The sequence below is a fragment of the Tauraco erythrolophus genome, chromosome 8 (assembly GCF_009769465.1).
Source record: "Tauraco erythrolophus isolate bTauEry1 chromosome 8, bTauEry1.pri, whole genome shotgun sequence".
Lineage (NCBI taxonomy): Eukaryota > Metazoa > Chordata > Aves > Musophagiformes > Musophagidae > Tauraco > Tauraco erythrolophus.
In genome coordinates, this window is record NC_141472.1 from 14,855,833 (window position 1) to 14,868,121 (window position 12,289).

Below are 12,289 nucleotides of genomic sequence, written 5' to 3' on the forward strand. Positions count from 1 at the left end.
AAAATCAAATGTAAAGTTCACTGCCTTCTCCTTTTCTCAGCATTGTGTAAATCACAGCTGGGAGATGTGAAGATCAGCTGTGGTGGTTGCACTGGTGGCCGGGCTGTGGCGTGGCAGGGACCCTTCCTCATCCTCAGCCACCCTTCCTGCACCTTTGGGCCATGGCCCTGATCCTGCCTCTGCCTTCTGTGTGCTGTGTTGATGACACCTCGGGACAGGAACACTCCTTTACTGTACCAGCCATGCCTTGCAGAAAGGGATCCCAGTCCCTGGGGACACCAACAGAAATTAATTGTGTACATTTTATGTGCACTTATATGTACGCACAAATAGTGTTAAGTAATAATTGATGAGTCCAGCAAGATGAGCTTCGAATGCAGCCACTTTTCCTGATTTTGCTTCAGTTTTACTTATCCGAACTTCTGGTAGCGTTCTACAAACTGCAGCACTTGTGTCAGGTGTTGCTAAAGTCTGTGTCACTGTTTGTTAGAAATCAGGTTTTGCAATAATTCACTCAGAACTTGTCTAGTTCCTTGTAGCTTTTTGAGTACGACCACAGTGTGGCATGGTTCTGTTTTCCTGCAATATGTTAAGGTGTGTAACTGTACAGGTTAATATAAAAAAACCCACTATTGATATAGGTGAGGATTTTCAAGGGAATTTCAACAAGGCATCCATGCTGAAAAGCATTCAAGTGAATTAAATTTGAATTCCTGTCCCTAGCCCACAGCTTTTAAATCATTCGGGCACATGAGAAAACGTTTGCCCCTGCTGCTGTTGCACTTCAGTAGGATTCAGGTGCCAGGGTCCTTCTACAAACGCCAGCGGAGATTCTCGTTCTGCTCCGCCTGCTCGCGAAGGGCTAAGACCCACCCTGTCTCCCTACCTGCCAGGTCCCCCCTGCCTGCGAGGCAGCAAGGACCTTGGTCTCTTACTTAGGAGCCCCTTCCAGGTCCAGTTACTCGAGGTCAGTCTTGGTGGTGGGCTTTGCAGTGCTGGCAGCCCGCAGCCTTGCGACTCTGAAGCGGGAACGCAAACACTTAGCACAGGTGGGAGCAGAAGCACACATGTCTTGGTGCAGCGTACGACCGTGTCTTGTGCGTACAGGAACCACCGATCTCATTTTGTACCAGTACATGGTGGGTCTGCTGTGCTGGAGCTGGCTGGGGGCTGCATCATGATGCCAGACGTGATGGCTGTCCGTTCCTGCACCTGTGGCAGGCTGTAAGGCACAGCCATGCCAGTCTTGTGCTGCTGCAAACCACCCCGTGGTCCCCAGCATCCCCTCGCTCAAGCAGTTCATTATCAAGGGTCACTGCTAATTTGAGCAGTGCCTGAGTTAGCACAGCCTCCAGCTGGGGTGGCTGGCAGGCTGCCCACCGGTGCTGGGAGCCCATAGTCACCTGCACTGGGCCCCCACTGCACCCTTCCTGGGAGCCAGAGACTTGTCAGCAGTGCAGGCAGAACTGGGATTTGCTGCTCCAAGCAAGAAGGGTTGAGGGCCAGGGATAGCATGCTGGTCCTGCCACAAGAGGAGCAGGAGGCTCCTGCCCCGCTTTGGCACAGGCAAAGCCAAGAGTGAGATCAGTGCTCCCCAGGTTTGTCCCTTCTCAGAGCCTGGACTGAAAAGCTCTTTGCAAAAGTCTGCTGACTTTTCTGACAAGGGCAAGGGCAATAGCTAGTCTTTACTAAGGAAGGTCACTTAACAGTCCTTTTCTAAACTCTTTTCAAAGTCACAATATCCTTCACAAAGGCAGTTTGTCCAGGTAAACAGCGCAGGCTGACAATACAGCAGTGAAAGAACCAAATACAGAAATATTTACCACCTTTTTCCTTTCTGCTTCTGTCAGAAACTTCTGCATCCCAGCTGAAAATGCCTCAATGGGTAGAAGCAATGTCCATGAGGACGCGTTTTGTCAGCCTATGCCCAATATCATCTGGGCTGGAGCCACACGTGGGGTGCTAGCTGGACTCCCAAGCAGACCTGCCTACATGGTGGAGCTTCATGAATACCTCTGCACATGGATTAAAGGTAAACCAATTTCCTAACAATTTGTAGAGTTTTTTAACAACAACAGCAAGTTCTTAATGGTGGGAAACACTTTCTCTTTTGTCTCCAGGGTTTGTCAGGGTAGGTTTTGTGCAGGCACAGCTTCTGTCACTAATAGTGCTGGATATAGCACCGTACTCTCATACTGCACTGTAAAGATGAATAACAAGCCTATCAACTGTACTTGCACTTACACCATATTTAATCCTGTTCTGGTTGCTCTGCTACGTATTCATAAAAAACAAAAAGGAAACAGAAGCACAGAGCAAGCCAACAGATGTCTACCTGGCTTTTAATTGGATTTTATGTGTCCCCAGTGTAGCAAATACGACATTATTTATAGCCAGGCTCTAAGAATTAGATACATCTGGAGGAGTGGCGAAACCTGAACCAGGCTACAAGAGTTGATAGATTAACTGAAATGAAGAGCTGCCCCATTTTCCCTTTCTTATCTTTTCTCTTCCCACCTACGTACCTGTTCTGCATTGTGTGTCAAATCAAACCAAGATACTGCCCAAGGAAACACTTATAAAAATGAAAAAAATACCAGCAAAAAAAGAGAATTTCTGCTCTTGTGGAGTTTCATCAGCATTTTCTAATTGTACAGCAATGATGATAATAAAAAGGCTGCCCTCTGCTCTCAGCTATAATGTGGATAATCAACTGAAAGCCATAATGAAACTGTCTGTGATTGCTTTCTGCTGGGCTGCTAGTTCACAGAAACTTGTTGTTGAAGAGAATTAAAAGTTATGTCTCCTGCTACGGGGATGTGCCACTGTGTTCCAAAGGAACACGACTTGTAATTCTCTTCCATATGTCTTTATTACAGGCAAAACTTACGGCGTAAAGCAAAAAAGTATGGAGACTTGAACTTTTATTTTGCCTTCTTTTTAAAGTTGTTAAATGTCAAGGTTGACTGTGCCAAATGATGTGCATGCCTAGACTGGGTGGACTCGAAGACACAGAGGATTTAGGAGGTGGTAATGAGGTCTCTGGCCTTAAAATCCCTGAGAACTTTGGTGTGTGGTAGCAGCAATCAGTGCTCTGTTGATAGGCACAAGAGTCGCTGGCCACACAGTGGTAGACAAGCCAGGTTTTACCTCTGGGAGGAAGACATGTGCTTTGAGTCTTTGCTTTCTGGGCTGTGGATGCAGGTGAGGGGATTTTGAGTGCATGAGATTTTGGGTGCTGGCATTCCCCAGCACCAGGCCTGAACATGAGCTGACTCTGTGATGTGCTGAGGGTATGTCTTGACTAGTGGTTTCAAGCAGAACCAGATGGAGTGCTGGATGCGAGTACTTTGGTCCAAATTGCCCTTCCATCCCCCTCCACAGAGGAGGAGTGAGGAGCTCCTGTGCAAGGGCTTGGGAGCAGCCTTCCTCTTTGGCCAGAATAAGGGCACTACCCTAGCGGGTGCAGCCTGTGATCCCCAAATCTGGTTTGTGAAGCAGGTCTGTTCCGCTGCGTACCCTGGATGTGCTGTGGACTTCAGGAGCGGTGGAAGCAGCTGAAACCCGAGCTGGTAATTCAGGTGTTTGCTAGGACACAGATTCACACTCCTTATGCCGGGCAGCTGAGTGCCATCATGGCCGTAGCTCCGGCAGGAGCCCGCGTTTCCCGGAGCCGTGGGAAGGGACCTCTGCCCCGGGCAGGGTCTCTCGAAAGCGCCGGCTTCGTTCATTCGCGCTGCGCTCCAACGCCTGCCGCCTGCTTGGGAGGAAAACAGTTCAGCAAACATCTCCTGCGGCTCCGAGGTGGAGCAGGGAGCCGGCCGGGAGCCCAGGCCAGGAATGTGGTAGCACAGCTGCCTGCGCCCTGCCAGCTGGGCGGGCGCGGGCAGGGCCGGTTTCCCTTCCCTGCGGAGGCTCAGCTTTCCGGGAGGCGGGAGCGCTGCCCCGCCAGGCAGCAGCAGCAGGAGGCAGCGGGAGATGCTGCCGTGACCCTTGTACCCGGGCTGGCGTGCGATGGCCGGAGCGAGGCAAAAGCGGGCCAGGGCCCCCGCACGCCTTTCCCTCCATCCCGTTAGGGCAGGGTGAGGCTCCGGCCCCTTCCCGCGGAGAGGGGCTGAAGGGCCCGAAGAGGAGGGCGCGAAGCGGCAGCAGCACCGCAGACGCCGCCTGCCTCCTCCTCCTCTGGCCGCTGCCCCCGTCCCGCTTTGCTCTTCACGCCGAGGAGGGGAAGCCGGGCCGGCGCGGCGCTGGGGCTGGCGGCGCCGCCGGTTCCCGCTGGGCGGGCGGAGGGTCCGCCAGGCCGCTTCCGACAGCCAGGGCCGGGCAGGGGAAGGGGGGGGCCGAGGGCAGCGCGGTGTCCCGGCGGGGCGCCTCGCTCCGCCGCCGCGGGACTCGGTGCCCCGGGGCGGGCGCGGCCCTCGGGAGCGTCGGCGGGGGCGGGGCCAGCGCGGGGGGCGGGGCTGGGGGCGGTCCCGGGGCGGTCCCGGGGCGGGGGGCGGGGCAAGGGGCGGGGCGCGGGCGCGGCGCGGCGCGAGGGCGCCCGCCCGCCCCAGAGCGCAGGTGGCGGCGGCGGCGGCGGCAGCGGCGGTCCCGGCGGGGCCCCGCTCCCGGCGCGGCGGCGGCGGCGGCGGGCGGCGGCGGGCGCCCGGGGCATGCGGCGGCGGTAGGACGTGCGGCGGCGATGGGTGGCCGGGGGCTGCCGGTGCCGCTGCTGCTGGGGCTGCCGCTGCTGCTGGGGCTGCCGGCGGCGGGGCGCGCCGCCTCCAAGGCGCTGGTGTGCCAGGAGATCACGGTGCCGATGTGCAAGGGCATCGGCTACAACCTCACCTACATGCCCAACCAGTTCAACCACGACACGCAGGACGAGGCCGGGCTAGAGGTGCACCAGTTCTGGCCGCTGGTGGAGATCCAGTGCTCCCCGGACCTGCGCTTCTTCCTCTGCAGCATGTACACCCCCATCTGCCTGCCCGACTACACCAAGCCGCTGCCCCCGTGCCGCTCCGTCTGCGAGCGGGCCAAGGCGGGCTGCTCGCCCATCATGCAGCAGTACGGCTTTGCCTGGCCCGAGAGGATGAGCTGCGACAGCCTGCCGGTGCTGGGGGACACTGAGGTGCTCTGCATGGGATACAACCGCACGGAAGCCACCACCTTGCCGCCTTTCTTCGGGAAGCCCACACGCCCGGCCAAGGATGCAGCCAAAAACCTGACGCCGCTTGGCGGGCAGCGCCCCTCGGGGCCGGACTGTGGCCGGACTTGCAAGTGCAAAGCGCCCCTGATCCCCATCTCCAAGGAGTCCCATCCGCTGTATAACCGCATCAGGACTGGGCAGGTACCTAACTGCGCCATCCCCTGCTACCAGCCCTACTTCACCCAGGATGAGAAGACCTTCGCCACCTTCTGGATTGGCCTCTGGTCCATCCTTTGCTTCCTCTCCACCTCCACCACTGTGGCCACCTTCCTCATCGACATGGAGCGCTTCAAGTACCCCGAGCGCCCCATCATCTTCCTCTCTGCTTGCTACCTGTTCGTCTCTGTGGGCTACATCGTACGGCTGGTGGCAGGGCATGCCAATGTGGCTTGCAACCCGGAGCACCACCACATCCACTATGAGACCACGGGCCCTGCCCTCTGCACCGTAGTTTTCCTTCTCCTCTATTTCTTCGGCATGGCCAGCTCCATCTGGTGGGTCATCCTGTCCCTTACCTGGTTCCTGGCAGCTGGCATGAAGTGGGGCAATGAGGCCATTGCTAGCTACGCGCAATACTTCCACCTGGCCGCCTGGCTCATCCCCAGCGCCAAATCCATTGCTGTGCTGGCACTCAGCTCCGTGGATGGTGACCCAGTGGCCGGGGTTTGCTATGTGGGCAACCAGAGCCTAGAGAACCTGCGGGGCTTCGTGCTGGCACCGCTGGTGGTTTATCTCTTTACCGGCAGCCTCTTTCTGCTGGCTGGCTTCATTTCACTCTTTCGCATCCGCAGCGTGATCAAGCAGGGTGGCACCAAGACCGACAAACTGGAGAAGCTTATGATTCGTATCGGCATTTTCACTGTGCTCTACACTGTGCCCGCTACCATCGTCATCGCCTGCTACATCTACGAGCAGCACAACCGGGAGGCGTGGGAGCGGGCGCAGAACTGCTCCTGCCCGGGGGACCCCCACCGCCCCAAGCCTGACTATGCTGTCTTCATGCTCAAGTACTTCATGTGCCTTGTGGTGGGCATTACCTCTGGCGTCTGGATCTGGTCCAGCAAGACACTTGAGTCCTGGAGGCGCTTCACAGCCCGCTGCTGTCGGGCCAGGAAGCCCACAGGCGCCTCCATGTACGGTGAGGCCAGCCCGGCACTGGCGGGCAGGACGGTGTTGCCCAGCATGGCCTCCTACCACAAGCAGGTCCCGCTGTCCCACGTGTGACCAGAGGGAGCCTCGGTGACCCCAGCCACAGGGAGGAGAGGGTTGCAAAGACCCTGGGCCACAGAAGAGGGGGGTGGCAGCTGGGCCACCCCCGGGAGTCCTCAGCCCCACCATGGTGGTGCTGCCCAGGACCAAGTGTGTGCGCCTGTGGGGCGCAGAGCAGCTGTGGCCCCGGGCAGGTCAGGTAGAGGTGCTGCCAGCGATGTGGGGGCAGAGGGACAGGGAGGCATGGAGTCTGGTGCTATGATGTATGCCCCGTTTGGTGTCCCGTGCCCTGTTTGGGGTCAAGTAGCCCTCGAGTGCTGATTTGTGTCCCACCATGAGCCTCTGAGCAGGTCTTGCTGGTGCCGGGGTGAAGGGGAGAAGCTGCAACTGGCAGGGCGGGTGATGGCGCCCAACCTGGGGTGATGTGCTGGTGCTGTCACCGAGGGGCTCACCAGAGCCCGGGTGGATGCGAGGGGGCTGGGCAGAGCTGGCAGTGGGGGCTGCCTCCCTGCACCCTGGGCACAGCTGTGTGTGGCGGAGGAGAGGGCTGGGGTCCCGGGTGCGATGCTGCCACTGGGCCTGCTCGGCTGGGCAGGGGGGAAGGGGCTGTGCCGGTGGTGGCAGTGCAGGAGGAAGAGGCTGCAGAGAAGATCTGCCATCCAGCCCTCAAGGTGGGAAGGGGCAGGGTCCCAGCAGGGCCCAGGTGGCTCTGCAGGTCCCTTCTCCCCAAGGCAGACGCGTGCCGGCTCTCCCTGGGTGGGGGGCTTGGGGCAGGTGGGGGCTGGTGCTGGTGGGCTCAGCTCTGCAGCTCCGGCTGCCGCCTTTGTGGAGCAACTTGTCCCGGAGAGCCAAGGGACTGCGTGAGCAGCAGCGGCGGTGCTGCCTGCCCAGCACTGGGGTTGCGAGGAGCCCGGGACACTGCTGGCTCCGGCACTGAGGACAGCCTCCTCCTGAGCCACCGTGTGCTCCGGAAAGGGATCGTGGCTGCTCCGCACCTCTCACTCCTGCAGCCGAGGGTGTTTCTTATGTCTCCCTCATGCTGTGCAGGTTACTGGGGCAAGGTGGGCAGCCCCGGCACCCCGCTGGCCGGCCAGGGCTTGCAGGGCAGCGGCTGAGTGGGGCACAGCCAACCCGACGGGGCTGGCTGCACGTGTGAGTGCGTGGGGGGTTCCGAGCCCCGCAGCAGTCTGTCTCTCCTGGGCAGCAGCTGGGTTTACCAGTCAGCTGCAACGCTTCTTGCTGTTTTTTTTCAAAGCTGCACCTCTGTCAGAGACAGTGTCGGGTTCGAGAGTTAGCAGTTAATTTAGGAAAACTCAGCAAAGCACTCGTACTCCCTTTCCTCCAGCTTCCCAAGCCTTTTTCACTTCCCCAGTTCAGGCAGCAGCAGAGCAGTGACAGAGCTGGTGCCTGGCATTAGGCAGTGGTGACGGCCGGGTTTCAATAAGCAGAATGATGGCAGGGTGAGGGGGACACACACCTGTTGTCACCTTCACCGAATGCAGCCCAGGCAAGGGGCTTCAGCTGTGGCACGGGGTGGGGCACGGCTGGCAAGACAAGGCTGCCTCTGGCTTCAACCCGCTTGTGAAAGCCCGATTTTTTTTAATTTTTTTTTTTTAAATTTTTTTCATGCCCCAAGTGGTGATCACATATGTAACCACCCAGCCATTACCTGAGTTCTTTTTTGCCCTCCTTCAAGCATGGCACCATGACCTGGCACTCGCGCACTGGAGAACAACTGCCACCTTTGCTTCTGCAGAACTGCAAAGATCTGAAGTTGTTCTCGACACCCTTGGACTACTTCAGTCAAGAAGGTTTCCACCTCATTTTAAAATCAAAGCCTGGGAAGTGAGGAGCCTCTCGAGTGGTACATCTACTGATAAAGGTATTGCCAAGGCACTGCATGAGCGTCTCTGGGGCATTCTGGCCAGAGCAGCCAGCAGTGCCGGGATGGAGGGCTTGGCAGAGACTTCTCGGCTGCACGTATCGGCACTCTTGTGACAGAGGGCTCGCTCCCTCCTGCGTGTTGCAGTACTTCACCGTGGACAGAATTTCACCATGTTGTGTTACTCACTGTAAATAGTTGTATTATAGCCTGGTTTGTACATACAGCAGCCGTAGTGACCTTTGGTACAGGTTTGGGACAGGTGTGTTCTCAGCAGTGAGGCAGGTCAAGCTCGGAGGTGCGGTTGGTAGTCTTGTGTGGTAATCCAGGGCATTAAATGGCTCCAACCTGCTCCGATCCACGCCTCACTGGACTCCTCTCTTTCTATAGTGCCTTTTGTAGATACGGCTAAACACACATCATGCAATACAATGAACAAAACCATGTCAAAGGTGGTGTTTTGTTGTTTCTGTTTTTTTTTCGAAGTGCAACTGACCGTGTAAAGCTTTTTTTAAAAAAAAAAAAATCCAAGATTAGCTACTAACTGTTGCCTGTTGAAAAATACAAGAGCATTTTCAGCTTTGATCTAATGGTAGGTTAATACAATCAACTTGTGTCTGAGCCTGGCTTCTCAGCAACAAGTGGCAGGCAGGGGAAAGGAGCCGTTGCCGTGTGCCCTGTATGTTGCAGCCAATTTACCTGTTGGTTTTTGCCTCTTCCGTTACTGATGTTATTCAACATATTGTTTAAATAACTGTACTATATTTTGTGAAAAGCTGAAGAAATTTTATTCAAAGAGAAGTATCGAGATTAGTTATTTATGAGGACCAAAAAAAAAAAAAAAGATTGTGTGTTGTTTTCTTTGCTTCTGCTAGACTCTTAATTACCACAAAGACTTAACTGTGGGGGGGATGGAGAGGCGTGTGGTGGAGAAATGTGCAGGGCTTTTATCCCTAGCGATGGTGCAGCAGCTACACTTGCATGGCGTGGGAATAGCACGTTCTGTGTACACAACCGCATGCAGCGCTGCCCTCTGCGTGGGGCTGTCATGCACCCAGACCCTCACTGCTGGCCTGCAGTGAGTGGCCCACCACAGTGCTGTGCATCCCAGTCCGGGTGCAGCAGCCCAGCTCTGCACTGAATTGGGTTTAACCCTCAGGGGCTGCCGTGCTGCTGGCTGGTGCCCATGACCTTGCTGACAGCATGTTTCCTTGACAGGCCAAGGTCACACCACGCTGGTAGAAGAGGGTTAACTATCAACTTTTATTGGCGTTCTACAGTTTGCACTGTATCAGTCAGTCACCCTGTGCTGAGATCAGGCCCTGAAGAGTTGCCCTTTGATACTTTTCAGGCCAAGCAGATAACAGCTTTTAGCCAGTGGGCTGCTGCACACCAATTTCAATGTCCGTGTTGCCATCTGCTGTGCGCTCTGGCATGTTGGGAGGAGCACTTTAGGAAGAACAGCAAGGGGTTAAGGCTGGCTGCGTGGTGACTAATGGTGCAGGACTCTGCTATCTAGTTAGGTGTGTAGGCACACACCAGATCCCACTAGATAGGATCTCTTACCTGGAAACAGCATTCCAGCAGCCAGCGATAAACCTGACAGCCACAGAATGACTCACCTGATTCCTCAGTGCTGGATGATCTGCCTCCCCATGCTCAAGTACAGGCAAAACATGCTGTCAGAGGCTGATCCTATCTTGCACAGGGCAACTGTTTTGGGGTGTGGAGGGGACATGCACCATCTCAGCACCACGTTCTTAAGGAGCTGTGGACAGTACCTGCCTTCTGAAGTAACTCCAGCACCTCACTGGCAGCCTTGTTGTCATCCTCACCAACCCCGGGGAAACCACTGTGTCCTCAGCAACTCAGTAAGCAGAAGTTTGGCCGAGTGGCCAGCCACTGCCTACCTCGAGCCACTGCTTCGGAGCAAGGGGAGGGCCGTTACTGCAGGCAGCTGTTTGCAAAGCACCTCCAGGACTCTGTTCCTGTGAGTGCACGCACGGTTGCACGTGGCCCAGCCTAACACTTGCACTGCTATGTTGCTCCCATGTTCTCTGTATCCCATTTGGTCAACTTAGGCCAGCCTCGAGGCAGCCACTGGCTTCCTTGGGGTTAAACAGGGCAAATGTAGCACAATTTCAGACTGGGTGGTATGGGGCATGACAGTGTCTGACAGCATGGGGACTATATAGCTTCTCAAATAGGTTTTAATATCACAGAGCAGAAGACAAAAAAAAAATGCCTTGTCCACAAAGGCAGCCCAAGACTTTGCTAATCCTCTGACAAACAAACCCGTCTTTAGTCAGGTAAATACTCTTTCCCTAGCTCATTGATTTTTTTTGGGGGGGAGATGTGTGTTAAGTAAGTGCACTACAATCACTTCAGCAGCACCCTATAATTCACTGTATACTGTCAAACAACTTACTTGTTGCAAGTGTAGTTTTCCTAGATAAGGTTACGGAAAGTCAGTCCTACCTAATGCTACTGCACTATTGTGCTGTGGGAAACACCAGCACAGGATGGAGGCAGGAGCCTGCCCAGCACCGCGCTCTGAACGCACCAGCACACCCTGCCCCACTCGTGCGTGCCAACCCCTGTGCAAGTGCTTGCCTCAATTGCTCTTCTGTCCTCTTCTGCCTGCTCAGGTTATGCTTGACGCCTATACTCTTACCCAGAAGCGATGGTCTTGACATTTATTCCATCCCTGAAGTGCCTGTCCTCTTAACTGCCAAACCCACATTGAAGTACTTCTCATAAAATTCCCTTAGAAACGAAATACACAGTCCTCATACACAAAGGGAAAGGGCTGCTGAAGCCCAAGGGCATCACGTAGCCCACAAACACGTCCATGACTCCCTGCCCCTGCTGACCGCTCACACACGATGCTCGTGTTGTTCTTGTTGGTGCTCACATTATTCTTGCCGGGCCGTAACATGGCTATTGTCTCTGCAAATAGTATTTCCTGCAGATGGGGAGTGCTGCCCTGGAACTGAATGCAGGCAGAGGTCACCTCAATGTAGACTAAATATTATTCAGCTGTCATGTAAAGAGAAACAAGGTACAGCGATTTTGTAGCTGGTTGCTCTCCCATGTGAGCAGAGGTAGGTAACTCCAGTATTCTAACTATATTTTTTTCTTTTGCCTTTTTAAGAAAAGAATAGTGAAAGTTACAGGCATCCTTCCTCCTCCAGTTCATCTTCCAGCAGATCCACCTAAATGTAATTCCTTCTGAAACACTATCACTGCTTATCCCTTCAAAAGGGAGCTGTATGGTTTGCTTTTTCTTGTTTACCTAAGAAAGCCACTAGCTGCACTTTCCAGAATCTTTTAGGGGGACCAGAATGTTAAACAAAATTGCTATTTTTCCTCTCTTAAGGAGTTGTAGTTGAGCCCTGTTTAGCATCTGTTGAACAGATCAAAATCCTATTGACAATGTGCTCTGGGATATGCTACAGTAAAATTAAAGCCAGTTAAGGTTGGAGGAAAAATTAAGTTTGGGGCAGCAGTCTCCTGCAGGATATATCGCAGAAGCAGCCGTCAGATCGAGTTGTCATTTACCTGCCATCCAGATCAGCAGGAAGAGCCTTCATCTCATTTGGCAAAAAAGGTAACTGACTGCCCTGGGTTTCTGCCGAGCACCGCGCAGCTGAACAGCTGCATCTGCAGAAGCCATGTGCCAGCCCACAGCAAAGCACATCCAGACCAATCCCACAAAGCTGAAGGCAGCTGGCGGTGCCAAGGGAAGAAAAGCTCGTTAGCAATTAGGTCACAAGTCAATCCAGGAGTTGGTCACTTGTAGCTTCTAATTTAGTGCTTCTCAAGGGAAGACTCAAAAAACATCAAGTGACCTGCAGAGAGACTGGCCCTGCTTAACAGGCCATTTAAGTGCAAAGAAACTGTCAGTGAGTAGTTATGTGAGCAGCCCGAGTCAAATTCTAAATCCAAGGGACACGAGGGAATAGGCAGGCAGCTCTGCAAGGCTCCACTGCACCTTCAGCTGACGCGGG

At 54.9% G+C, this 12,289-nt stretch overlaps 1 protein-coding gene across 1 annotated transcript; it reads left to right on the top strand.

Annotated features, from left to right (window-relative positions):
- The first annotated feature begins 4,681 nt into the window (after nt 1-4,681).
- FZD5 (frizzled class receptor 5) lies at nt 4,682-6,412 on the top strand. Its single transcript, XM_009990177.2, has one exon. It carries the CDS (start codon nt 4,682-4,684, stop codon nt 6,410-6,412), a length of 1,731 nt encoding a protein of 576 aa, XP_009988479.2.
- Nucleotides 6,413-12,289: the final 5,877 nt, after the last annotated feature.

What these genes read in the sequence shown, in the direction of transcription:
- FZD5 (XM_009990177.2), top strand. Translation starts at nt 4,682, where the DNA reads ATGGGTGGCCGGGGGCTGCCGGTGCCGCTGCTGCTGGGGCTGCCGCTG.